The sequence below is a fragment of the Hyperolius riggenbachi genome, chromosome 4, assembly GCF_040937935.1.
Source record: "Hyperolius riggenbachi isolate aHypRig1 chromosome 4, aHypRig1.pri, whole genome shotgun sequence".
Taxonomy (NCBI): domain Eukaryota; kingdom Metazoa; phylum Chordata; class Amphibia; order Anura; family Hyperoliidae; genus Hyperolius; species Hyperolius riggenbachi.
Window position 1 is genome coordinate 483,411,156 of NC_090649.1, and position 27,736 is coordinate 483,438,891.

Consider the following 27,736-nt stretch of genomic DNA (forward strand, 5'->3'; position numbering starts at 1 on the left):
AAATGCAGCCAGTTATTCTTTCTGCTAATCGGATGATGCACTGCAGTCTCACCTTTTTCTTGTATGAAGCATTGCCCAAACCAGAGAGTTTTATAAAGGTTGGTTATGGTCATGTCACTACAACTTTGCGGCTGAAGAAAGGTATTTGGACTTAAAAGACAACTGAAACGAGAGGGATATGAAGGCTGTCATATTTATTCCCTCTTAAAGCGGAATATAACCCTGCATTTCAACTTTGCTCTAAAACATTATTTACAGCATATTATATGCAACCAGCATTTTTTTTTTTACTAGACCAGCATTGGAAGGGTTAAACAGAGGTTTAAAGTTCCGTGGAGAGAGATGCAGAAGTTCAGATTGTTACATTCTATTTAGTTATATGTATCTATCGAGAAATGTTACACACTCTTTGGCTGTCCTCCAACTCCTTCTCAGTGAGAGAGATGAGTCACATTCAACACTTAGATACATTTATGTAAACAAAATGCATCTATGTCAGCTTCGGATGCGTCTGCAGAAATCTCCAGGAACTTTAAAGCCATGTGTAACCCTTCCAATGCTGGTCTAGTAAAAAAAAAAAAAAATGCTGGTTGCATATAATATACTGTAAATAATGTTTTAGAGCAAAAGTTGAAATGCAGGGTTATATTCCGCTTTAAGCAATACCAGTTGCCTGGCTGTCCTGTTGATCCTCTGCCTCTAATACTTGTATGCATAGACCCTGAACAAGCATGTAGCAGATCTGACAAGATTAGTGGCTGGATAGTGTAATGATTAAGGGCTCTGCCTCTGACACAGGAGACCTGGGTACGAATCTTGGCTCTGCCTGTTCAGTAAGCCAGCACCTATTCAGTAGGAGACCTTGGGCAAGTCTCCCTAACACTGCTACTGCCCATAGAGCGCGTCCTAGTGGCTGCAGCTCTGGCGCTTTGAGTCCGCGAGGAGAAAAGCGCAATATAAGTGTTTGTCTTTTGTCTTTTACATGCTTGTTCCAGGTGTGTGATTCACACACACTACTGTAGGCAAATGGGTTAAAACCATACCAGTTACCTGGCATTCCTGCTAAACGGAAATAAAAATGACGGCCTCCTTATTCTTTGTACTTCAAGGACATCTGAGGTGAAAATAAACTGATGAGTAAAACAGTTGTATTTATCCTCCTCCTAAAAATGACTTTTTTTTAGATATCCTGCAGTTTTATTTTATATTTAAATCCAATTTTTAATGTTTCATTGTCTCTGCTCAATGACACCTTCATTGAAGTATGCCAGAGCTCAAATCTGTTGTGGTAGTGAGAAAAATCTGCACAACCAGTCGATTCAAGGTTCTTAGATGTGCCTGGAGATGGGATCAACAGCAAACGATTCCAATCTTTAAATGAATAAAGTTGAGTCCGGCACCATCTCCTTGTATGCTCTTTCACTTTTTTATAAGATAGCTGGCATATCAAACGACGTTTTGGAGGACAAGCCTCCTTTCTCAAGTATGTGGTTTATGTTAGATGCTGACACTACTTGAGAAAGGAGGCTTGTCCTCCGAAACGTCGTTTGATATGCCAGCTATCTTATAATAAAGTGAAAGAGCATATAAGAAGATGGTGCCGGACTCAACTTTATTCATTTAGAGCTCAATCTATGAATTATTGGCCCTATTTATCTCTTTCGTACTCACAGAAGCCATTCACTGCCAGGAAAGTGTTTTATGGCTGTAATTACTTATCAGCGAGGGTTATACTGTAGTCTGACCCAGTCCCGACCTGGAAAGAAACTGTTACATACCTGATATTTAACTCTTTCAGGCAGAGAAAGAAAAAAGGAACATAGCATAGTCATATGTTTGCTAGGCACTGTACATACACATGTCTGTATCATCATGTCACCTCGATTGTCCTTTCAGTTTTCCTTTAATCTCTTCTGCCATCTATGCTCTATTCACTTGATGGTGCTGGGGAGAGAGACCGGGGTGTTTGGATACAGATAATAATTTTGAAAATATTCCTTGAATTTAATTTCTCAGTCCAGTTTTGCAATCTTATACATTTTTCCCCCTTTTTTCCAGAAATATGAGAAGCCAAAGTTTGTGCAGTGCTTGGCCTTCTTAGCCAATGGAGACGTTCTTGCCGGAGACTCCGGAGGTGTCATGCTAATATGGAGCAAAACGGCGGTGGAATCCACAGCTGGTAAAGGAGTGAAAGGTAGGCCTCCCCCTCAGCCAGGTGTGAGATAATCCCGGTGGGCTGAACGGGATAGAATCGGTCGGCTATAAAGATCACACCTGTGCTTAGTTGTGACTCACGCGGCTCTATGCCGGAGGTTCCGCCGCTGCGACCCGGGTGGCAGTGAAAGTCCCTGATAAACCCTCCAGGAGAGGGAGATGCACTGGCGTTCGGGCGTGGCATTATTTCAAAGGTTAACCGGAATGTCTCAGGCTTTCTCTCCACACCACTCCTAACGTTTTAATTGCTTCTAAATCCCCATTTGGCATTCAGCTAAATGTCTCAATAATGGTTTGTAGAAGTCTAGCAATTATTTGTGGGCTTAATAGCAATGAGTCATGAGGTGTATTCTCTCCTCATGTCATTAATATGCCTGGCACACGCTGAGCAGTGCTTTGTCAGACGTATGCCAACCACAGCATTACCGGATAGAAGCAGAAGATCGAGTGCTTCAGAGGAAGCACATTCTATTATCATTTAGTATTTATATAGCGCCCACATTTTCTGCAGCGCTGTACAAAGTATGTTGTCTTGTCACTTATCTGTCCCTCAGAGCAGCTCACAATCTAATTCCTACCATAGACCTATGTCTATGTATGTATCGTGTAGTGTATATATCATAAAGTAGGGCTAATTCACATATCTACATGTTTTTTGGCATATGGGAGGAAACGGGTGTGCCCGGAGGAAACACACACAGACACCGGGAGAAAAACTCTGTGCAGATAGGGCCCTGGCTGGGATTTGAACTGGGGACCCAGCACCAGGGCTGTGGAGTCGGAGCAATTTTGGGTACCCGGAGTTGAAGTCAGTAATTTAATATACTGGGGAGTCGGATGATTTTTGTACAAAAAGTACCTTCTGGAGTTACCTTCTTGTCGTCTTGTCCGAAACAGGAAGCTTTGGTATTTGCATGCTGAGATAAGCTTGTTACTGTAGCCAAAAAAAGCATAAAATAAGCAACTAATGCTGGGAAACCACAATGAGATTTTTCAGCAGATTTAATGTCCGATCATTTTTCCAATTGTTTTTCTGATCGATTTCCATTCACTTCTATGAGAAATCGATCAGAAAAAGATTGAAAATCAGATTGGACATATCTGAAATTATGTATCGAACCATCTATCTGCCAAAAATATATCATGGTGTATTCCCAGCATAATTGTGTTTTATTTTTTTCAGAAACTTCTGATCTGCATGCTTGTTCAGGGTCTTTGGCTAAAAGTATTGGAGGCAGTTGATCAGCAGAACAGCCAGCCAATGTGCATTGTTTAAAGAGAAACTCCGACCAAGAATTAAACTTTATCCCAATCAGTAGCTGATACCCCTTTTTACATGAGAAATATATTCCTTTTCACAGACCATCAGGGGGTGCTGTATGACTGATATTGTGGTGAAACTCCTCCCACAAGGAACTGAGGACCATGGTACTCCTGGCAGTTTCCTGTCTGTGAACCTTGCTGCATTGTGGGAAATAGCTGTTTACAGCTGTTTCCAACTGCCAAAAAAGCATGCAGCAGCTACATCACCTGCCAGCAGTAAAAATGTCCCCATGTAATAAATGTCAGACTGTAAATCGGGCATTTAAAAGATTTTACAATGGGCAAACCCTGACTAAATCATTTATACATAATTATTGTAAAAATGAAGCACTTTTTTATTACATTATTTTCACTGGAGTTCCTCTTTAAGATATGAGAACTGTCATCCTCTATATGTCTCTCACCTCTGGTTCCCTTTAGAAAAAAATGCATGGAGATTGACTGGCTGTTATCCTTCCTCTTAGCAGTCTCCTTCCATCCATACAGTTACTGCTTCTGACCTAGATAAATGGAAAACCCACCTTTTTGTCAGGAATGCCTTCACCCTTTGTCACAACCCTCCAACGGTCCACAGGACAGTTCTGGGAACTCTTTCAAGAAATAATGTGGCAAACAATGAAAGCTTTCCGTTTCAAAGAAAATCGACATGAACAGTGCAGTAATAATAGGTTCACAAATAGAAATATTATACAACTCTTGCTAATACTGGTAACGTTTTATTAGCTGTTATGACCATATTTGGGGTTGTGGGTGGAAATTTAGCATTCTGTAAAGACCTGCTCTAAATCTTCAGATTTTTACAGCTGGTGTTATACTGTGCATCTATAAGCAGGCCGTACTAATATCTTGGCTAAATATGGTGTAGCAAGGGATTTAGTCAAATACAACTGTTTTCCTTGAAATGTAGAAGGGGTTCGGTGGTCCTTGTAGGGACCAGGAGCACCTAAATGAGAAGTAGAGAGAGACCAGGAGCCCAATGGTGCAGTATCGTTGGTTATAGATCGTTAGTTATAGGGGGGGGGGGGTGAAAGTATATATGATTATATGCTCACAAAGGTATTTTCACCATCCCCACTCGGTGCTCCAGGTCCTGACGGATATTGGATGGTCGCTTTATAAACTATAAAGCTATTTCCAGAGATGGGCTTCCGAGTAGTGAAGTACTTGAATTCAGAATTATAATGAAGGTTAATTACTCCACGTGTGACCGCGGGATGGGGGGGGGTTAACTTACCCAGAAGTCTGTGGATCCTATGCATCTCATTTAACACGCGACATATGGGACGCGTTCCACCACTTACTACTGCACGTCGTCCTTCCGGCTGCCAAGTGCGTGTACGACCGACAAAGCGACCAATTTCGGGACGGAAATTGGTCGCATTGTCAATAGCACATGCTGCAAGATGTCGGGCAAATGTTGGTTGGTCGGTGCGCGACAGGAATGGTGTGCAATTTCCTGACGACCGACAAAACCATCTGCCGCCTTGCCGCTATGTCCACCCCAATGCCCGCCGTGCCAAAGTGTATTCATTACCTGTCCGCGCCTCAGCTAGTCCCCCGCTGCTCCGGGTGCATTCTTCTCTTAGGGCTGGAACCCACAGGAGCGCTTTTGGCAGCGTTTTGGCAGCGCTGCAATACGCTAGCACTTTGCCAAAACGCTGGGCTAATGTTAATGGATGGGGCAACTTCCACAGGAGCGTTTGCGTTTCTCAGAAACGCAAACGCAGGACGTGCAGCATTTTGGGAGCGTTAACGCTTCAATGTAAAGTATTGAACCGCTAGCAAAAACGCTCAGCAAAACCTAAACTGAGCGGTTTTGCTAGCGTTTTGCGGTTCAGCACACTGGTCCTGTGAATTATTTTTCATTTTGTTACAATCAGGATAAAAACACAAAACGCAAAATGCTACGCACCCGCTGGGCAAAAAAATACAATGTTGCAAAACACGACCAAAAACGCGCATGAATCCGCTAGCAAACCGCTCAGACAAAACGCTAGCGGTTGCGTTTTGCGTTTGCTGATTTCAGTGGGTTCCAGGCCTTACAGAGCAGGATAGTGAACTTTTTTTAAACCTTTCTCTGCAGAGAAAAAGAAAATCCATTTACAGACACTTGAGATAACAAGCTTCAGAAGACAGAGCTCTCTGCGACTTTGAAAGTCCTGGAGCTCATTGGCTCTTTTGCATAGATAACTGGAGTTTCTTAACTCTTCCTGTACTGGAAACAATATTAGACTTCTCCTTTTTTTTTTTTTTTTTTTTTTTTTCTTCAGGGTCTCTTCAAAAGCTGATAAATATGGCAGCCCCCATATCCCTTTTACTTCAGGTTCCCTTTAAGTTGCTTATTTTGAGCACAATGGCAACACGTGAGTCAGATTTGACCCAATCAGCCCTAATTGATATATGGTAGTAATCTGCTTACCTATTAATAGGCACAATTACATATCCAAATTTGAGAACCCGTAACAAAAAAAATGTTCCCCTGGGGGTACTCACCTCGGGAGGGGGAAGCCTCCGGGTCCCAATGAGGCTTCCCCCTCTCCTGTAGCTGCAGGCAGTCCAGCGCTGGCTCCCCCGAAGTGTCTCGGAATCCTCCCATGACCAGCGCTGATTTATTTACCTCTCCTGGCTCCAGTGGGTGGCGCTGTTGCAGCTCCCCGCATGGCTATAGGCGAAAATAGCCGATCTCCGTCGGGTCCGCTCTACTGCACAGCTGCATGAGACTTGTACCTGTGCAGTAGAGCGGCCTGACAGCGATCGGCTGTTTCCGCCTATCTCCGAGCGGAGAGCTGATACTGTGCCTGCGCTGGAGCCGGGAAGGTAACTATTTTCATCTCCGCTGTTCGGGGAGCTTTATCGCCGCCGCCGTGGGACACAGGAGGACTGAGGAAGCCTCAATAGGATCTAGAGGCTTCCCCCACCCGAGGTGAGTACCCCCCAGGAGAGGTTTCTCTGTAAAATAATTTAAAAACAGCGAACATGAGGTAGACTGTATACAGGCGGGTGTCTTTGCTGATCCCCCGCACATGCAAGTCACTGCAGTATGTCAGAGGTGGGGTGTAGCTGGCCCTGAAAAACCTGCACACAGTTATCGATTAAATAAAGTACCCATCAGTACTATGAGACACAAATCGATTGGAGGGTGGGTAAAGCAGACATGTGTCAAATGGTGTCTGCAGTACATGAGGCATCAAGCTGCTGGGCCATGTGGTCGGCACAGCTGAGAGATACTCAGACAGCATGACTAATGTATCTACCTATCAACACCCCAATTCAATCGTTAAAAGAATCCAGAGACGAACCATAGCTGAAAAATTGAAATAATGTCATACATACCTCGGGCTTCCTCCAGCCCCATAAGCCTGGATCGCTCCCACGCCGCCATCCTCCGCTGCCTCTATCACCGGTACCGGGTCCCGTCACTTCCGTCAGATGCGACCAGTTGTACACATGCGCAGGGGCTCCCTCCGGCTTTGTACGCATACGCCTGCGCAGTAGGGAGATAGCGCACTGTGCTCGCGTCGACTGGGCGAAATGACTGGACCCGGTGCCGGCGGACAGAGGCAGCAGCGGACGGCGGCGTGGGAGCAATCCAGGCTTATGGAGCTGGAGGAAGCCCAGGTATGTAGAAATCTATTTCTTCTTAGTCTCTTGTTCTCTTTAAGTAACAATATGAGGGATAACAGTAGAACAAAGGAGTGCATAAATATGTACAGTTAGTGCTCAACATGTTTCATCTGAATAAGATTTTGTCAGGAGCTAGATAAAGTGCTAACAGACATAATAAGTCCCCCATCACATAAATTCCCCCCATATGCAATGCTCAGGACTGAGCTGAAGCGCCCATCGCAAATGAGGTTTAAATGGGTAGCAACCAGAAATTCCCTCCTCAATGGGTGTGTCCAGAACCTCCCCCACAGCATGTGATCAATGCTCAGGGCGTACCTGTAGATTGCAGCCCATCTATGCCATCAGCGTTCCATGCATGCCCTGTATGCTGGATGCCTGCATGCTAAACTTCTGATGGTGTTGGCTGGATAATTCCCGCCCCACTCCATTCACAGGTCAGTGCATGTAGGCACTTCCTGTATAAACGCTGGCGTCACATCTGCGTTTCCATAGCAACGAGTACCCATTGCCGCAGATTATGCAACGAATTGTATGGCTGGACTGTGTTGCCAGAGGATCCAGCCACGCCTCCATAAACGCCCTGAGCATTGGACATATGCTGTGGGGGGCGGTTGCTATCCATTTAAACCTCATTTGCGATGGGCGCTTCAGCTCTGTCCTGAGCATTGCATATGGGGGGAATTTATGTGGTGGGGATCTTATCTGTATGTCACTTATCTAGCTCCTGACGAAATCCTATCTATTCAGATGAAACCTGTAGAACACTAACACTGTACATATTTATGCACTGCTTTGTTCTACTGTTATCCCTCATATTGTTACTTAACGATTGAATTGGGGGGTTAATGGGTAGATACATTAGTCGTGCTGTCTGAGTGCATCTCTCAGCTGTGCCGACCACATGGCCCAGCAGCTTGATGCCTCATGTACTGCATACACCATTTGACACATGTCTGCTTTACCCACCCTCCAATCGATTTGTGTCTCATAGTACTGATGGGTACTTTATTTAATCGATAACTGTGTGCAGGTTTTTCAGGGCCAGCTACACCCCACCTCTGACATCTGACATACTGCAGTGACTTGCATGTGCGGGGGATCAGCAAAGACACCCGCCTGTATACAGTCTACCTCATGTTCGCTGTTTTTAATTATTTTATCATTTGTGTATGTAATTGACATATGGTAATAATCTAGTTACCTATTAATTGGCACAATTAGGGCTGATTGGGTCAAATCTGACTCACGTGGTGCTACTGTTTATTCTCTGTGCAATCATTCGGCATCGTTGCAATTTTGAGCACAATGGCCAAGAACTTGTGTAGCTACTAGTTAAATTTACTGCAGTCCTCATTCATCAAATGCTGCAGTGGTAGCCAGTCTAGGTCAGGCATGGGCAAACTTGGCCCTCCAGCTGTTACGGAACTACAAGTCCCACAATGCATTTGCCTTTGAGTCATGACTGTGGCTGTCAGACTCCTGCAATGCATTGTGGGACTTGTAGTTCCATAACAGCTGGAGGGCCAAGTTTGCCCATGCCTGGTCTAGGTGGGGCAGAGCCCTAAACAAATATCGGTAAGCACTTCCTGTGCGGCTGTTTGGATTGCAACCAGTCAATCCTGTTCTCATGAGGCAGCGCTCTGTAACCTCAGTGCAATCGGCCTCTCTCTCTGCGGGAACATTGTGTCACTGGGATCTGGCCCCCAGACCTCCATGATAAAAAACTGCATTATGAATTCAGTCGCTCAGGGCGCAGACAAGGAGGAACTGAGAACATTAGTCACTTCCAAAAGAATTCTCAGACCGCCAGGGCTTCCTGTTTTTCAGCACAATCTATAAAAATCAAAATCTTGTTTAAAAAAAAATTACATCCAGAGCCTCAATGTTTTTAACCCCCGCCCCCCCCTTATGGATTTCTCTTTAATACTAACTTAATCAAGGAATGGCTGAAAAAGTCTTTCCCAGGCCAGAAATCCTTTGTTTTTAAGCTTTAAGGAATGAACACGTCTGGCTGCGGAAAGGTAAAAGCTGTTTTCATTAAATATAGTTTTGGGACACTTCCTCCCTTTTATCGGATGTGGTGGGCAGTTGGCAGATCACCTGCTGGTCCTGAATTTTCCACACACTTAGGATCCGATGCTGGCATGTTCTGTTTCCGGACACTTGCGACCTGCCATGTCGGGGTTGTTCAATGAGTACTTGGTGTGTGAAGTGCTTTTAAGTATAAATGTACAATCACAAGATTAGAGGGAGTTATAGTGAGTGGGAAAGAAACCTTAAAGAGAACATGTAACAAAAAAATAACCCCTCTCGGGGTTACTTGCCTCGAGAGGGGGAAGCCTCTGGGTCCCAATGCGGCTTCCCCGACCTCTGAAGCTTGGAGGCATCCAGCGCTGGCTCTCCTGACAAGCGGTGATATACTTACATCTCCGGGATCCTGTGCATGCGCACGAGCGGCTCTCCGCTCCGGCTAGGCTGAAGTAGCAGAGCCCGACCGTATCTGCTCTACTGCACAGGTGCAAAGGACTCGTGCCTGCGCAGTACAGCGGATACGATCGGGTTCAGCTATTTCCGCCTTCACCTGAATGAAGAGCTGGTGGTGCGCCTGCGCAGGATTGCAGTAGGTAAATATTTACCTCGCTGCACTTCAAGGGTCCCTGTGCTTGAACGGGAGGGATAGAGGAGGATGGCGGGGGCTCATTAGGATCCAGAGGTTCCCCCTTCCTGAGGAAAGTATCCCCCAGAGGGTTTTTTTTTTTACATTATAGATTCTCTTTAAAGAGGAACTGTAGTAAAATTAACCCAATGAATATAATTTATATATTTAGTAATCGTTTTCCCATTGTAAAAACTTTCCTCATCCTGATTTACCCATATATCCTCGAATAGAAGTCAAACTTGTCTAAATAAACTCCAATATTTGACGCTCTTAAAGTGTACTAGAGCTGGATTAAATTAAACATTTTATACATACCTGGGGCTTCCTCCAGCCCCATACGCACGGATCGCTCCCATGCCGCCGTCCTCATGGGACGTCCTCTTCGGTACCGGTCCTGTAACTTCCTCCAGTCGCGGCCAGTCTGACGTAAGAGAAGGGCGCCTTCTACGTATCTCTCTAGCGGCTGCTGGGGAGAGACGCAAAGCGCGCATTTCTCATGTCAGACTGGACGCGACTGGCTGAATTTACGGGACCGGTACCGAAAAGGGAGAAGACGGAGGACGGCGGCGGCATGGGAGCGATCCGTACGCATGGGGCTGGAGGAATCCCCAGGTATGTATAAAATGTGTAATCCCGCACTGCTTTCCTTTAACCACTTCACCCCAACGGCGTTTTTACCCTAACAGACGAGCAATTTTCACCATTCAGTGCTCATCCCTTTCATTTGCCAATAGCTTAATCACTACTCATCACAATGAAATATAACTTTATTTTTTCCACCACCAATTAGGCTTTTTGGGGTTGAGATTTGTTTTCAGTAATAACTTTATTTTCTATGCATTTTAAAAGTGAAAAACAAGAAAAAAAAATACACTATTTCTCCAATTTCATCCCCTATAGTTTTAATATAAACACTGCTACTGTACATACAACCCATACATTGTATCTGCCTATTTGTTCTAGTTATCACAAGATTTGAATTATGTCCCTAGTACAAAGTAAGGTGACAATATAGTATTTGGAAATAAAGGTGTATTTTTTTCTATGGTGGTTTTTTTTCACTATTTTCACGCGCACAGCGGCAGCAGCACTCTCTGACTTATTAAAACGTCCTGGAGCCATTAAGAAACTCTAGCAGGAGGTTTTTTATAGTCAGCTTGTCTTTAAAGAGAACCCGAGGTGGGTTTGAAGAATATTATCTGCATACAGAGGCTGGATCTGCCTATACAGCCCAGCCTCTGTTGCTATCCCAAACCCCCCTAAGCTCCCCCTGCACTCTGCAATCCATCATAAATCACAGCCACGCTGCTGACAAACAGCTTGTTAGAGCTGGCTGTGTTTATCTCTATAGTGTCAGTCTGTTGCTCTCCCCGCCTCCTGCAGAACTCCAGTCCCCGCCTGCATCCCTTCCCTCTTTGCTGATTGGAGAGAAGGGACGGGGGCAGGGACCGGAGCTATGCAGGAGGCGGGGGAGCAGCTGAGACTGACACTACAGATGTAAACACAGCCTCACAGCACGGCTGTGATTTATGAGGGATTGCAGAGTGCAGGAGGACCTTAGTGGGGTTTGGGATAGCAACAGAGGCTGGGCTGTATAGGCACATCCAGCCTCTGTATGCAGATAACATTCTTTAAACACACCTCGGGTTCTCTTTAAGTGATTAAACTTGAATTTTTTATTGACTCAAGTATAAGTCTAATCAACAAAGTTAATGGCTGCACTTGGGGACCAGGAAGAATTAACAGCTGCACTTGGGGACCGGGAAGGGTTGAGGGGAGTACTGATTTCTGTCAACCTCACATACTATGTTTAATTTGCATTATTTAATGTTGACCTGCAAAACATGGAGCAAGCGTATGAACTGCAGGTGAACCCCGGGTTGCATATTCTCGACTTGTGTATAACCCACAAATACGAACGGTGTACCAGACGTTTGGGAATCACAAGAGTGGCTCTACACAGTTCCACTTTTTTTTTTTTTTTAGAATGTGAAAAAGGGGTAATATTGCTATGAGTTCATGGCAATATTACCATTACGATCGCCAATAAGCATGACCCTAGTACATAATTTATGTGAACATCACTAGGGTAACATGCAATATGCTGCTTGCCTAATGTGCCTAACCGTAAGAACACTAGTGCTAAGCATGTACCATGGGCAGGTGCATCGTGCGGTAAATTCTGGCGGTAGGAACAGTAATATTGCTGTGCACTGCCTGCATGTAGCAATACTACTGCAGTGTTCTCCTCAGAATTTTTTTCCTGCCGGGTGGCATGAAAAAGTAGCCGGGTGGGGCGAGATGAGAATGCAGGGCCAGTGCTTCTGTGAGCAACTCTGCTTACAGCATAGGAGGAGGTGAGCCGATGACAGCCGGGTGGTCACCAAAACTAGCCGGGTGGAGCACCCGGCTAAAAGAGCCTGGGGAGAACACTGCTACTGGCTGTTAGTGTATCAACAAAAAAGTCCTGTTTCTATTTCTCTTATGCTTTTAGGCATTTGATTGTGACTCCACTTTCCAATTTTGACGCCATAACAGGGCAGCACAGTGGCGTAATGGTTCTCGCCTTGCAGCGCTGGGTTCCCATTTTGTATCCCATCCAGGCTGCTATCTGCATGGAGTTTGTATTACTCCCTGTGTCTGCGTGGGTTTCCTCTGCACACTCTGGTTTCCTTCCACATTCCGAAAAAATAGTTAAGTTGCTTGCCCTAGAATTGGCCCTAGACTCTGATACATACACTACAGGATATAGACGTGTGACTATGCTAGGGATTAGATTGTGAGCCCCTCTGAGGGATATTTAAGTGACAAGACAATGTACTTGGTAGATGTCGGTGCTATATAAATACTAAATATTAACACATAACCCGTATATACTCGCATATAAGCCGACTCGCGCATAAGCCGAGGTACCCACTTTTCCCTCAAACTAGGAAAAAGTGATGGACTCGTGTATAAGCTACCTCCCCAGTATAGCCCCCTCCCCAGTAGCCATATCTGTCCCTAGTACAAGTCATCCCCTCTACTCATAGCCAGATGTGCACAAAGGATGATACAGCTGTGTCTCAAGATACCACTAGATAGCATCATAGCTATGAGATGCAGCACTTGCTGGGGGATGGGGGGCCACGGACACAGCAGGGAGACAGTTGGCAAGAGCAGGATCACTTGTGCACAATCCTTACACTTCTTCGCCAGTAACAAAACCTCCTCCACCCTCCGTTCTGCTCCACTGACCCGCATATAAGCCGAGGGGGTAACTTTTCAGCACATTTTTTATGCCAAAAATTTAGGCTTATATGCGAGTATATACAGTCCCCCCCCACCCCCGAAGCAGGAACCGATACAGAAGGTTCCCTGTGATGTTAGGGGCTTTACATAAAGCTGTGTGCTCGCTGGCTAATGATCCTGACGTTTTGTTTCAGGTGTGTACCAGATCAGCAGGCAGATCAAAGCGCACGATGGCAGCGTGTTCACGCTGTGCCAGATGAGGAACGGAATGCTGCTCACCGGAGGAGGGAAGGACCGCAAGATCATCATGTGGGATCACAGCCTCAACCCGGAGAGAGAGATCGAGGTAAGGCAGCAATCTGCTGTGTGCAAGCGTGAGCTGTAAAGGGACGTACACACGTCTGATATTTCCGAACGACGTGTCGCTCAAACCGGTCGTTTGAGCAACAGTTGGAAGTGTGTACATACAATCTTTAGACGCATACGAGAAGAATCGGTGCAGGAGACTTGGGCGCAGGATAGAGTCTATATGGCTGATCCTGCTTCTGCACAAATTCCCATTGATTTTAAATACTATTCCCCCTCCAGGCCGCCATGGATGGTGGGGAAAGAAATAATTCTGCTTCCTATTGCTGGTGGCCAAATTATAGTGTTTTTTAGAAGTAACTTCAGCTCTGTCTTCTGACGGCGCTGAAGTTACTCACTGCTGCGCCCAAGTCTCCTGCGCTGGAATAGCAGTGTTTGCTTTAGACTGATAGCAGCAATTTTGACTGATCCGCTCGGCGGATCTGTGACCTGTTGTTCAAATGACAGTTAGGTTTAGGTCCCTCCATGGTGTACAAATGACTTGTTGTTTGAATGTCTATTAGTGTCAAAGTAATAGACTTTCAAACAACAAGTCATTTGATCTGGTCCATTGTTCTATCCACTCCATTGACAAGTCAAGACATTTAAATTAACTGTAATTAGCATTTCAAACGTTTTGCCCTGTGTGTGTACAAGGAGTCTGAACAACCAGAGGAGTGTCTAGAGGGGTGCAGACATGGTTTATGCCATAGGCACATGTCTGCTCCTGTGCAGTGCTGCTATGCCAGCCCCTGTGTGCCCCCCCCCCCCCCGACCCATGCCTGCCACTGTGCTGCGCTCCCATGCCTGCCTCATGCCTTCCGGACACTCAGACCTCAGATCAGATGAATTCTGTTATCTGGGGAACATGGGTAACTTATGTATGTTGGGCGCACTTGGTTTAGTGTTAGCACAGAGGACAGAGAGGGAATAAGAGAGATATTTCCCAAAAATATAACTTCAGCAATATAATGAGCCAAAAAACACCGGCAACCATAACAAATGTACAAGAGAAATGATGCTGTTTTTATGGGAAAGGGGGCTCTGACCGGGGGAAGGGCGCAATTTCAGTATTTGCCATAGGCTCTATATTACCCAGATACGCCCTTGTGAACGACTTTTTGTTTGAATGACAATCGGGCATAAAAGCAGACGTGTACGCACCTTAAGAGAGCGGGGAAGGGGATTACAGGGCTGGACGTAAACATAGATACAGAATCAATAACTTCAACACAAAATGTAAAGTCCAAAATCCGACACAAAAAATAGTTTTTGTTAAAGGAAACCAGAGACGGGAAAAGACATTTTTTTTTTTTATACATACAAGGGGCTTCCTCCAGCACCATCTGCCTGGATTGCTCCCATCCTTCGATGTCTACGAGAACTGGACCAGTCACTGACGTTATCAGAGCCAGGCTACGCAGGAGAAGTGCGCCCTCTACGTATCTCTCCAGTTATAGCTGGAGAGATGCGCAAACCTCGCACTTCTCTTACACTAGACTGGCTCCGACTGACAGAAGTGCGGGGACCCGGTACTTGTAGCTGCCGGCAGCAGAGGGCGGCGGCGTGGGAGCGATCCAGGCGGATGGGGCTGGTGTAAGCCCGGGTATGTATACATTTTTTTTTTTTTCCCTTTTCGTCTCGTGTTCACTTTAAGAATAAAATGGGTACAAACCTATTGCATGAATTCATGTTGTCACATCATCCTTGGCAATAACCACATGCCTGATCACTCCCTCCTATCCCCTCCCCCGTTACTCTGCTTTGTGAGAACATGGATCGTTCTGCAGCATGACGGATTGTTTGTCTGATTGTAATCTTCAGTCATAATGTCTCATAAGTAATCAATTAACAGACAGCTTGAGACATGCCTGTAGATTGTAAACACCAGAACACTCAGCGCTGTGTACCAGATGACTGTGCTTCCTGTAAAAACAAACGTTTCCCTCTCACACAAATGGAGCAGGTCCAAGGAGGGCCTCTCACAGTAAGCAATGCTGCCCTACAGAAAATGTCTGCCCAGTAGAGGATATAATCTTATGTGCTCATAAACCCTCTTAAAGTGGATCCGAGATGAACTTTTACTCATTGCATAATTGTGTTCCTTTCATATAGTTTATAGGGCATTCCTCAAGCCAAATACTTTTTTTGTTTTAATACTCTCCCTATAAACTAAACAAGCCTCGCCCACAGCTTTTCAGAGAGCCTTGGCACTCAGTCCCAGGTAGCAAGGGCTTATGGGAGCTCAGTCTGGGCAGGAGGAGGAGGTTACTAGCCAGAGATTTTAGAGGCAGAGGGGAGGAGGAGGGGGGAGTGAAATTTTCCACAGGCTGAAGGCTGGAGATACAGATCATCTTGCGTGTAATGTGACAAACCGAACATGGCTGCCCTCATTGTATCACAGGAATAAATAATTATAAACTGTTGAAGCTGTTTGCAGCTAGATTTGCTGTGTAAACTATCTACACTTTAGATAAGATATATAGGCAAGTTACTTGTTATAGTTACTTTTTCATCTCGGATCCGCTTTAAAGCGGACCTGAACTCAGAACTTCCTCTCTGCTCTAAAAGATAAGCAACAGCATAACAACCTTTAAAGAAAAACACTTCGTTTTTACAGCTGATACAAATACTGCAATCTGTCTGCAGTGTCTTACTTCCTGCTTTCATGGAAGCAGACATATTGTTAGCATCCTGTGTTTACAGATTAGCAGCCTAAGCAGAGGAGATTCCTGAGCTGATGAGATCAATTTATAGTGGTGATTAGTCACAGATGAGGGGGAAATAGACAGGCTAAACTCTCTCAGTATATACAGGGTGCATTTCTCGGTTTTCCTTCTGTCCTGTGCAAGAGTTCAGGTCCACTTTCAATACTGTATCTATTTGGAAACGATCCCTTGTAGAACACGTCTTTATTGCCTCAGATCTTAAAATTGCACATCACCTGCCTGCATAGGGAATGGTGTAAATCTAGTACAGGAAATATGTAGACCTAGTACTGAAGCAGGCTTTCCTACTCTAAACGGTGGCCAATTTGCTGTCCTCTCTAAAGCCTTGTACACAGGTCCGCGTAGCGTTGCCTGTAGGGATCAGGACTTTATCCCTTGGGAAACAGTTCAAGGGAAAGCCCTGTACAGACCCATTGCTAGCCTAGAGGCTAGTGATGCATCTGTTGCTATAGAGGGAGGCAGAGGAATAAAGCATAGCGTATTATCAAGTGGCCTCTGACGCGTGGGGTGAGGAAAACAATGTGAATGGGCGTTGGTGTTGCTAAAGATACTCACTTACTGATACATTTTTGGTGATTAGCGGAGTCAGTAACAGGTAAATTGGCTGAGTTTAATCCAGCTTGTGTACCTAGCTTAACCACTTACTGCACCTTGAGCAGTATACTTGCACCCTGGGAAACTTCACCTGAAGTCTCAGGGACGTAGATCCTCGTGTATTGCGGCCTATGGCCGCTGCTCGCTCCTGTGCAGGTACTAATCACCACCGGTTAAAAGGAAGATCAATGAATGGGAACGTAGGTCCCATTCATTGATCGAACGTCCCCATTCATTGAGCGAAGTCCCTTTGTCAATGATCACTGGCATTAATGAGATTAAAAACAAAAAATACATAGTTACTTTAGGGACTGAGTGTTTTTAATATGTATTTCAAGAGGGTATATTACTGTTATTTTTTAAACTATGGGCTTGTAAATAATGATGGACACAAAACTGAAAAAATGCACCTTATTTCCAAATACAATATTGTCGCCATACATTATACTAGGGAAATATTTTAAACGTTGCAACAACGGGACAAATGGGCAAATAAAATGTGTGGCTTTTATCAACAGTAGAACGTTTTATATAAAACTATAATGGCCGAAAACTGAGAAATTTTTTTCCCTTTTTTTTTTTTTTTTTTTTATTATTATTATTCCCATTAAAATGCATTTAGAATAAAATACTTATCATAATGTTTCACCTAAAGAAAGCCTAATTGGTGGCAAAAATTACAAGATCTAGATCATTTTGTTGTGATTAGTAGTGATAAAGTTATTGGTGAATAAATGGGAGGAGCGCTGAAATGTGAAAATTGCTCTGGTCCAGAAGGTGAAAAACCGTTCACTGGTCACGTGGTTAAAGCAGCACTTAAGTGACAGTCAAATGTAATAAATTACTCAGAATACCCCCTTTTATGTTAAATATCCTGGTTTCAGCATTAGAAAAACGTCCTCTAGCTATATATATTGCTGTATATGCTTAGCATAGGCCAGTGATGGCTAACCTTGGTACTCCAGCTTTGACAAAACTCCAAATCCCATAATGCCTCTGCCTCCTGGAGTTATGCTTGGATCTGTCAGAGTATTGCAATGTCTCATGGGACTTGTAGTTCCACCACAGCTGGAATGCCAAGGTTTGCCATCACTGGCCTAGGCTATTTATTATGTGGACTTTTCTCCGGAACCCAGACAGGGGCTGATGGGAAAGGCAGTGCCATCCAATCAGAACACCCCGAAGGTGAGTGGGGAGGAAGTGGACATGGACTTTAACCATTTCCTGAAAAATGGACATATACTGTATAAATAGCCTATTTGTGCCCCTTTAGTGCAAATGGGGCATTTCATTTCAACTATTCCACTAAAGCACACGTGCATTTGAGCCATTCAGCCCGTGGCATTAATTGGTTACAGATTGTTGGGTTTTGTTCCCCCCTCCCCCCTTATTTCTTCGGAGTTGGTTGTTACGCTATGAAGACTGGGAAGTATTTGCCAGTGTGTTTCATTTGAGGATAATCTCACACAAATTCTGCTCCGCCAGCTTTGTTTACACAGGCGGGGGAATTCGGCCTCTTTCAGCCATGACACACGCTGCCCTTTATTTTTGCCAAAGATTTCCCTTGTTTTTGCAATAGTAAGAAGCTTTTCTCTTAATTAGCTAATGGCTTAATTGCAGAGTTTGGGGACAATGTTTAGGAAGTGCAGCAAAGCCCCGGATTAGATGAGAGCATAACTCTCTCCATGCTCTGCCTTGCCTGCAGGCCACATGCTTACCATTTAATCTTGCCCTACCACGGCGGTATGCAGTGGCCAAACACATGGCCAATCTGTAATGTATGCAGTGTTATTACAGGGAGGCGGAACAAACGGACCTGGGTTTCCCCTGCTGTAAGTGGAGTCAGTATAAATACATCCGAATAGACAAATCTAACTGGTATGTCGGCTTTGCAATTTTTAACACCAAGTTGAAATGGGGAGTTTGAAAAACCAAATGAACGGAGTCCTGGGAGACTATCATGGCGTAAGCTGTTCACATTTATATAAGTATTCCCAGCTTTACAAATGTCCTGACTTACTATTTTTGACGCTCATGTTCGTGACCAAAGGTTCCACAAGCATCAACTTGGAATTACTGACATCCCATTGGCCACCCCTAGTCAGGAGGTCACAACAGCTCCACTACAATTATATTATGAGCTTCAGATCACATTTATAGTTTTGGCTGGAGTTCTGCTTTAATGTAAGTGGGCTTTCACTAGAGGTAGTCCCCGGGTAACAAACGAGACAGGGACTGCATGTTTGTCCTTAACCCGAATCCCTTATTAAAGGGAACCTAGCAGTGTTGCACTGGGAGACATCTCAAGCTCACTCCAACCTGAATTATCGCAAATTCTTTGTTTTAAGAAAGCAAACTTTTTGTTTTTCTTAACATCTTAGCAAGGGGGCTTTTAGGACCATTGTAGCCCCTTACACACTCCAATGAGTTCTGGGTCACCATGAGCTTGCTGGTTAGTCTGTACCTCTCGGTGTTACAAGCCCTACTGCATAGAGCCAAATTAATCCATGCCATGCACTGATGAGGATCAAACAATCCGAAACAGTCTGTATGCATGTTGGATTATTATGGCTCTGTACAAATTAACAAGCTGACACATCATTGCATTCCAGCGGTTCTGGAGGTGTGTTTAGCTTCTAAGGGTACAATGGTTAATTTGCATATATTCAGCAGTGGTGCCTGGGAGACATCTCGAGCTCACTCCAACCTGAATTATCGCAAATTCTTTCTGTTTTAGGAAAGCAAACTTTTGTTTTTCTAAGCTGAGAAAGAAATGGATTTTTCTTTTTAAAATAATACCAGTTGCCTGGCTCTCCTGTTGATCCTGTATCTCTAATACTTTTAGCCACAGCCCCTGAACAAGCATGCAGATCAGGTGCTCTGACAGAAGTCAGGCTGGATTAGCTGCATGCTTGTTTCAGGTGTGTGATTCAGCCACTATTGCAGCCAAAGAGATCAGCAGGACTGCCAGGCAGCTGGTATTGTTTAAAAAGAAACCTCTCAGTTAAGGTTCCCTTTAAGTGGAAACACTGCCATCTCTGGCCCCTGTACTTCCTCTAAGGCCTCCCAGTGCCTCCGGTGTCCTTCTCTTGAAGAGGTGTGTTTTGAGGGCTAAACGAGATCAGTTCCAATTGAATATACTTTATTTTTCTGTATCAGCAGTTGCCACGACTCTGTTGTCAGTAGTCTTCAGCAACCATTTTAGTCCATCAAGGCAGCTATTTCGATAAAAAAAAAAGAGGTTTGACAAATTTTTATTGGTTCTCTTTACTTGTACACAATGCAGACACAAGCCTCAGTTAAAGTGAACCTCCGGACTAAAAATCTACTCAGCAGAACTGAAAAGGCTTCGTGTTGCTTTAACAGTTTCACAGCATCAGAACTTTGTTTTTCTTACCAAAGCATCATTTTTAGCTGCATTTTTAGCTAAGCTCCTCCCATTAAAGAAAGCTGCCCAGGCTTTTTTTTCCCCCTGATGCAGTGCAAAGCATGATGAGATTTCCTATGTTGTTCACGTTGCCTGGCAACTGGGAGGGGTGATCAGCACACAGGACAGTTGGAATTGTCTCATGCTCCCTGTCACCTCCTTTCAACCTGAACCAAAAAGATGGCTGCCCTCATGAAATCAAACATTTGCCTGTTCTTTTAAAACAGGGTGGGTAAGAGATGATATTACCTATCTATTTTAATTAACATAACTAATGTAACTTAATGGAAGTTTGTTTGTTTAGGCTGAAGTTCCCCTTTAAGACAAGCAGTGTTGATACGGAGATGGGCAAAGGCATCATTATTTTTATCTCTGGAGGTATTGTATATAAAGGTTATACTTGGCATCTCTTCCAGGTCCCGGATCAGTATGGCACCATCAGAGCCGTGGCAGAGGGCAAAGCTGACCAGTTTCTAGTTGGCACATCGCGGAATTTCGTTTTACGTGGCACTTTCAATGACGGTTTCCAGGTGGAAGTTCAGGTAACGATGGCAGATTGCTTTCTTTTCATCTACCTTCCATTATTATTGTTACCATTATCTACAATGAGATGTTGACCAATTGCCTTTATAACCCAATATTTCTATGCAATAAAACAGCTTTCTCTCTGTTTGTGTTTGTGGCAGGGCCATACAGATGAGCTGTGGGGTCTGGCCACCCACCCCTTCAAGGACCTGCTATTAACATGCGCTCAGGACAAGCAGGTCTGTTTGTGGAACTCTGTAGACCACACGCTGGAATGGACCAGACTGCTGGAGGTATGTGTGTCTCCTGCTGATGAAACCTTGTTTCCCTCACATTTCACTACAGATACAAAATAAAGGAGGATTTCATAGTGAAGTCAATCCCATAAGTTGTAGCTGTTAAAGGAGAATTATATGGATTTTTCCTTTTAAAATAATACCAGTTGCCTGACTTTCCTACTGATCCTGTGTCTCTAATACTTTCAGCCACAGCCCCTCAACAAGCATACAGATCAGGTGCTCTGACTGAAGTCAGACTGGATTAGCTGCATGCTTGTTTCAGCTGTGTGATTCAGCCTCTACTGCAGACAAAGAGATCAGCAGGACTGCCAGGCAACTGGTATTGTTTAAAAGGAAACATCCATATCCCTTCTCAGTTTAGGTTCCCTTTAAATCAATCCATTTTAAACACCTTTTCCTTTATTGTTATCCATTGGCAGATTGCAGATAGCTGCCTTTTCTGTTCATGCAAACTGTGCTTGTCTAGGTCTGAATTTAAAGAGGATCTTTAAGGAAAGATTGCACCTTTGGGATACTTACCTGGGAACGGGGGAAGCCTCTGGACCCTAATGGTGCTCGCCCCATCCTCCTGTGTAGCTTCGATCCAGTGTTGGCCATCTCAAATTAAGGGCACTGCTTTTTACTTCAGCTGGCTGAACTCCTCCTGCTGTAAACTCTTGGAATGCGTTGATGTCTCTACTAGCAGAGGATCTAGAGACTGAAAGCAGAACACCTCTGTTGTTGTCTCACACTGCCCCTAGTGACAAGTGGTCGTAAATACACATTACAGCAGTACTAATTATAAGCAAGGAAATGTAACAAATAAGCAATAAAAAAGTGCTAAAATTGTCATGGGGCATTTGATAGCCTCTAAATAAATTGGCTGCTAAAGGGTTTAAGTACACCTGTCACCAGAGAGCTGCAATACTTCTAAATCTCACATTTGCAAGGAGCAAATATACAGTTCTGAGGTTATCTGACACTCTTAGCTGCAAACTTGTTCCAGGTGAAAGACCACAATGTTACATATAGATGAGTTAAATTTCTCACTCTCGCTTTCTCACTCTCGTGCACGCCTACAGGACTTCTCAAGAGCCGCACCCCCATCCTATGAAACTCCCTCCCACCGCACTCAGACTCACCCCTTTCCTCAACACCTTCAAGTACAGACCTCTTTAACTCTCCTTAGCTCTTAGCCGAGCACTGTTTCCACAGCCCTACCGGTGTCCCTCCCATTTAGATTGTAAGCCTTTTGGCAGGGTCTCCCCCGCCCTTAGTGTGACCCCACCAAAGACACCTTTCCCATGGAATAACTTGGACATGAATTGTTGTAAAATTGCATGCTCTTGTATCTTGTATCCTGTTTGCGTTTAGAACCTTGTGCCATGTTGTATGTTGTATAACCGTGTGCTACTTCTCTGTCTGACACCCCTTGTAAACATTGTATGTATCCCTTTATATTGTCCAGCGCTGCGTAATATATTGGGGCTTAATAAATAATAAAAAATGCTATTCACCACTATGGCAAACCCCTACAAGTGCTTGGTTGATGGAAGGAGAGGAAGAGGCTGGATTAAAAGTTACATCTGGAGCTTGTAGTGCAACCCCCTCTTTATCCAATGCCGGTCTCCTGAATGTCTTAGGGTCGGTTCACACTTGTTTTAAAAAGGTATCAGTTGGATACGGTTTTAAAGCTCTGCAGAAACGCAGGAAGCGGATCCTATGTTAAAAATAGGACCCACTTGTGCAGAGACATGGATCTCATACGGATCAGTGTTGCACGTAAAGAAAACGTCGCGGATTTGACACTTTTTTTTTTTTTTTTTTCCTGAACTGGACGGGAAAACGTGTCTAGTGCAAGCCAATGAGAAGGTATACTGTCTGCTCTCACTAGGCTTCTCGCTGCATCCCGTCGCCGTTGTGATGTCATACTCCTGCGTCCTGCTGTCCATCACCGCCGCTCGGTCCACTCTGAAGAGCCCAGCGGACGACAGGAGCCATTGGGATTCTCCATTGGGCTGCAATAGACAGATGAGAATCCTCAGCTACAGAGAGAATTCTCATTGGTTCATGTTGAGCCAATAATAATTCTGCCTGTTGCTAGGCAGAATTTGCCTGTTACAGCCTATAGAGAGCCACGCTTCTGTTGTCCTCCAGGCTGTGGAAGGGACCGAGCGTTGGTGGTGGTGAAAGGTGAGCAGAGCGGCGTGTAAATATCGGAACATGCCCTACCATCCAGATCAGATCCATGTCAAACTGATCCGTTTTTTAGAAAAACTGATCCGTTTGACACGGATCCGATCTGGAACGAGAGAAGTGTGGAGCGATCTTTACACATAATATAACCTGTGATGTTTCTCTGTTCTGTGCAGGAGCCGGGACACTGTGCTGACTTCCATCCTAGCGGGACCGTAGTGGCAATTGGAACACATTCTGGAAGGTAATTTGTGTTGTCATTGCTGTGCCTCAGATGATCTGTGCTGTGACAGCCCATAGCCTGGTGGCTTTCCTGTGAGCGGTGCATGTCCAGGCTGTAGGATTTCATGGAGCCGGTAATGGGGTAATCTGTCTTGGTTGGATCATGTTTTTAAAGCGGTATTGTCACCATAAAAATGAAATTTCAACAGCAACTGGTCTGAGTGTATTAAGTGATAAAGATGCTAATCCTGTATTCAAAACTTGCAAAACTTTTTCTGCTGTTATGGTTTGGAGTTATCACATACTTTAGGAGCACTGGTCCTAGTGCCAAACAGTGCCAAAGAGTTGAATGCTGGGAGTTATTTTTATCTATAATATATTCCTCCTCTTCCATTTATTTCCCTGCCTTGCTTCTTAACAGAAACACCTTCTGATTACTTGTGTTTACAAGCAAGGCTGAGGTGACTCACTGATTGGATGTGTAAACAAAAAAGACAGTGTAGTTCCTAGTATACACCTCAGTGGTAGTGTCTGAAGACTCTGGGAGGAGGGCAGCTAATGAATACACAATGAGCAAGAGAAGGGAGGGGGGAAACAAGAGTCAGGGAGGATATGATGTCAGCATTAGCTTGGCAAGGTGGCCACTGCCTAGAATAGGATTTTCTGCTTTTCCTTTATAAAATTCACAGGAATCATTACGTGGATAGCACAATACATCTGTTATGTAAGTAGAAGTAGTATTTATCTACTTATATATGTGTTTTTTATTTCTAGGTTAGCATGGGTGTCGCTTGTTCTTTAAAGGACTACTGAAATGAGAAGAATATGGAGGCTGCCATATTTACTTTTAAGAATACCAGTTGCCTGGCTGTCCCCCTGATCTTTTTTTCATCAGTAGAGTCTGAATCACACACCTGAAACAAGCATGCAGCTAATCTCGTCAGATCTAACATTAATGTTAGAAATGCCTGATCTGCTGCATGCTTGTTCCACGTGCAATCGATTGATTTAATCAATCCAACTGAATTCGGACATGTCCGATCGGGACTCAATTGATAGTGTGATCGATTTTGGTTAGTTATCAATTCAAAATTGACCACACTATCGATCGAGTCCCGATCGGACATGTCTGATTTAATTGATCGAATTTGATCGATCACACGTGGAATTGTAACGTGTAGATGGGGCTTTAGAGGCAGAGGATCAGCAGGATAGCCAGGCAACTGGTATTGCTTATCCTCCCTGGCGTTCTATTAAGATCGCCAGGAAGGCTGCAGGAGGTTTTTTTTTAAATAAACAACTGTTTCATGCAGCCAACTGAAAGTTGGCTGCATGAAAGCCCATTAGAGGGCGCTCCGGAGGCGTTCTTCCGATCGCCTCCGGCGCCCAGAATAAACAAGGAAGGCCGCAATGAGCGGCCTTCCTTGTTTTGCTTACATCGTCGCCATACCGACGAGCGGAGTGACGTCATGGACGTCAGCCGACGTCCTGACGTCAGCCGCCTCCGATCCAGCCCTTAGCGCTGGCCGGAACTTTTGTTCCGGCTGCGCAGGGCTCGGGCGGCTGGGGGGGGACCCTCTTTCGCCGCTGCTCGCGGCGGATCGCCGCAGAGCGGCGGCGATCAGGCAGCACATGCGGCTGGCAAAGTGCCGGCTGCGTGTGCTGCTTTTTATTTTGTAAAAATCGGCCCAGCAGGGCCTGAGCAGCGACCTCCGGCGGTGATGGACGGATATATTCGTCCATACCGCTGAGGAGGTTAAAAAGGAAATATGGCAGCCTCCATATAATAATCGAAGCAATTGAAAATCATGATGCCCATAAACGACAGAGATTCTGCTTCTACAGAAGGAGTGTCCAGAATCTCTGCTGTATGTAAAGCTGTAGCCACACCTCCGCCTGCCCTCATGACCATGCATTAACCTTTACTGAGAGAAGAATATGGAACAAAGCCTAGTTCTGTGTAGGGCTGGGGCTTAAAGAGAAACCGTAACCAAGGATTGAACTTCATCCCAATCAGTAGCTTTATACCCCATCCCTTTCCCATGAGAAATCTATTCCTTTTCTAAAACCCCGCCCACAGTGTGATGTCAGGACCATGGTGCTGACATCACACTGTGGGAACCTCGTTGCATTGTGGGAAATAACAGCTGTTTCAATCTGCCCAAAAAAAAAGCAAGCCCCATCTCCTTCCACTGACATCACCTGCCAGCAGTAAAAATGTCACCATGTGATAAATGTCAGAATGTAAATCAGGGAGAGGAAAGCTTTTACAATGGGCAAACACTGACTAAATCATTTATTATTGTAAAAATGAAACATTTTTGTTCATTATGGTATTTTCACCGGAGTTCCTCTTTAAAGGGGAACTGAAGTAAGAGGTATACGGAGGCTGCCATATTTATTTCCTTTTAATCAATACCAGTTGCCTGGCTGTCCTGCTGGTCTATTTCTCTGCAGTAGTACCTGAATAACACCAGAAACAAGCATGCAGCTAGTCTTGTCAGATCTGACTTTAAAGTCTGAAACACCTGATCTGCTGCATGCTTGTTCAGGGGCTATGGCTAATAGTATTAGAGGCAGAGGATCAGCAGGGCTGCCAGGCAACTGGTATTGCTTAAAAGGAAATAAACATGGCAGCCTCCATATACCTCTCTCTTCAGTTCCCCTTTAAAGAGAACCCGAGGTGGGGTTCTGACAATGCTATCCGCATACAGAGGCTGGGTCTGCATGTACATCCCAGCCTCTGTTGCTATACAGATCCCCCTAAGTTCCCCCTGTGCTCTGCTTGCCCCCATAAATCCATTTTCTGTATCCATAGGGAACCTGTATGTGGCTGGATTTTCTGTTGCACACGTTCTCAGCCTCTTCCCCTTGTGCTGCAGGTGGTTTGTTCTGGATGCAGAGACCCGGGATCTGGTTTCCATACACACAGATGGGAATGAGCAGCTCTCGGTGATGCGATACTCTGTTGGTGAGTGACTTTCCTCCTAGTGCCCTCTGATAATTAATGACCACTGATTGTAACATTGTGTCCAGGTCACCGGCTACATTTCAGCTCAGTGCCCAGAACATTTCCATAGGGGAAGTATGCCCGCTATTTCACCAAGTCAGGAGTGGGCAATGCAGCTTTAGCTGTGCTGCTCAGAGGACCTCTACTGTCCAAGTCCGGAAGGAAATGTGTTAGATTTGGATAGTGTAAATAAGGAATGGGACCTTTTGGGGGCTTTTAGCAGACATCAGGCTTTATTCACTACGTGTGGCCACTATGCAGGCTACACGCGATCATGCTGCGTAGCGTGTCTTACTTAGTTACGCACACGGATTAAAGAGAACCAGAGACGAAGCACCCTCATGTATTTTACCATATATATCAGTGGGAACATTAGAGAAAACACCTACCTGCACTCTGTTTCATTCTGCACAGCTTGCTTCTAATCAGCCCTGATAAAATCGCCGACTGAGCATTCAGTCTGGCTTTGCTCAGGAATATTTATAGCTCAGTCTGTGTTCTCTCATGTCTTTTCAAGCCCAAGCCTGCCCCTTTCTGGCTCTGCTCAGGAATCATAGCTGAGTCATTATAGCAAAGCCAGACTGAATGCTCCGTCGTGGATTTTATCAGGGCTGATAAGAAACCAGCTGTGCAGTGCAGAATGAAACAGACAGCAGAGTAGGTGTTTTCCCTAATGTTCCCACTGATATATATGGTAAAATACGAGAGTGCTTCATCTCTGGTTCTCTTTAAGCAGCAACGTAAGATCCTTTAACTGTCACCCACTGTGAAGTATCGCGACCGTGATACTTCACTAGATATTACCGCTACAGTGTTAATTAACATTGTAGTTACTACTAATGTTAACATAGTAGCGGTCGCAATGCTTCACAGCGGGTGGCAGTTAACCGGTTCCGGACCGCGTTGGTAGAAATCTACATCCTGCAGGTGGCTGCGTGGCTCTGACAGGATGTAGATTTCTGCTTACCCACCGCACGCTTCCGCTGTTAGCGTCGATCTCGCCGCTGTGCACCTGCCGCAATTCACTCGCTCTGCCGTCTATAAGATGATAGAGCTTTGTGAGAAGGTCAGGAGCCGCTTTCATTGGCTCCTGACCACGTGATCACTGTAAGCCAATCACATTGGCTTACATTGATAGATCGGTAAGAGTGGCAGGTATGTGCGCCGATTCATCTGGAAGCGCAGTTTTCTGGTACCAGCGGTCTCTGGTCCTTAAAGGAGTTCTTTGAAATGTAAAAAAAAAACTGAAACTTACCTGGGGCTTCTCTCGGCCCCCTGCAGCTGTCCTGTCCCGCGCCGTCGTCCTACGATCATCCGTTCCCTGCCGCCAGTCTCGGTATAATTTGCCCTGTAGCG

At 44.9% G+C, this 27,736-nt stretch overlaps 1 protein-coding gene across 7 annotated transcripts in view; it reads left to right on the forward strand.

The window, feature by feature from the left end:
- Nucleotides 1–27,736, forward strand: part of EML4 (EMAP like 4) — a 259,771-nt gene that overhangs the window by 219,470 nt on the left and 12,565 nt on the right. For all 7 annotated transcript variants that reach the window (XM_068232996.1, XM_068232999.1, XM_068232995.1 and 4 more), the window contains 6 exons: nt 2,059–2,194; nt 13,249–13,400; nt 20,566–20,691; nt 20,836–20,967; nt 23,325–23,392; nt 26,253–26,341. In XM_068232996.1, the coding sequence (XP_068089097.1) occupies nt 2,059–2,194; nt 13,249–13,400; nt 20,566–20,691; nt 20,836–20,967; nt 23,325–23,392; nt 26,253–26,341 (703 nt within the window). The remainder of the gene's footprint in view (nt 1–2,058; nt 2,195–13,248; nt 13,401–20,565; nt 20,692–20,835; nt 20,968–23,324; nt 23,393–26,252; nt 26,342–27,736) is intronic.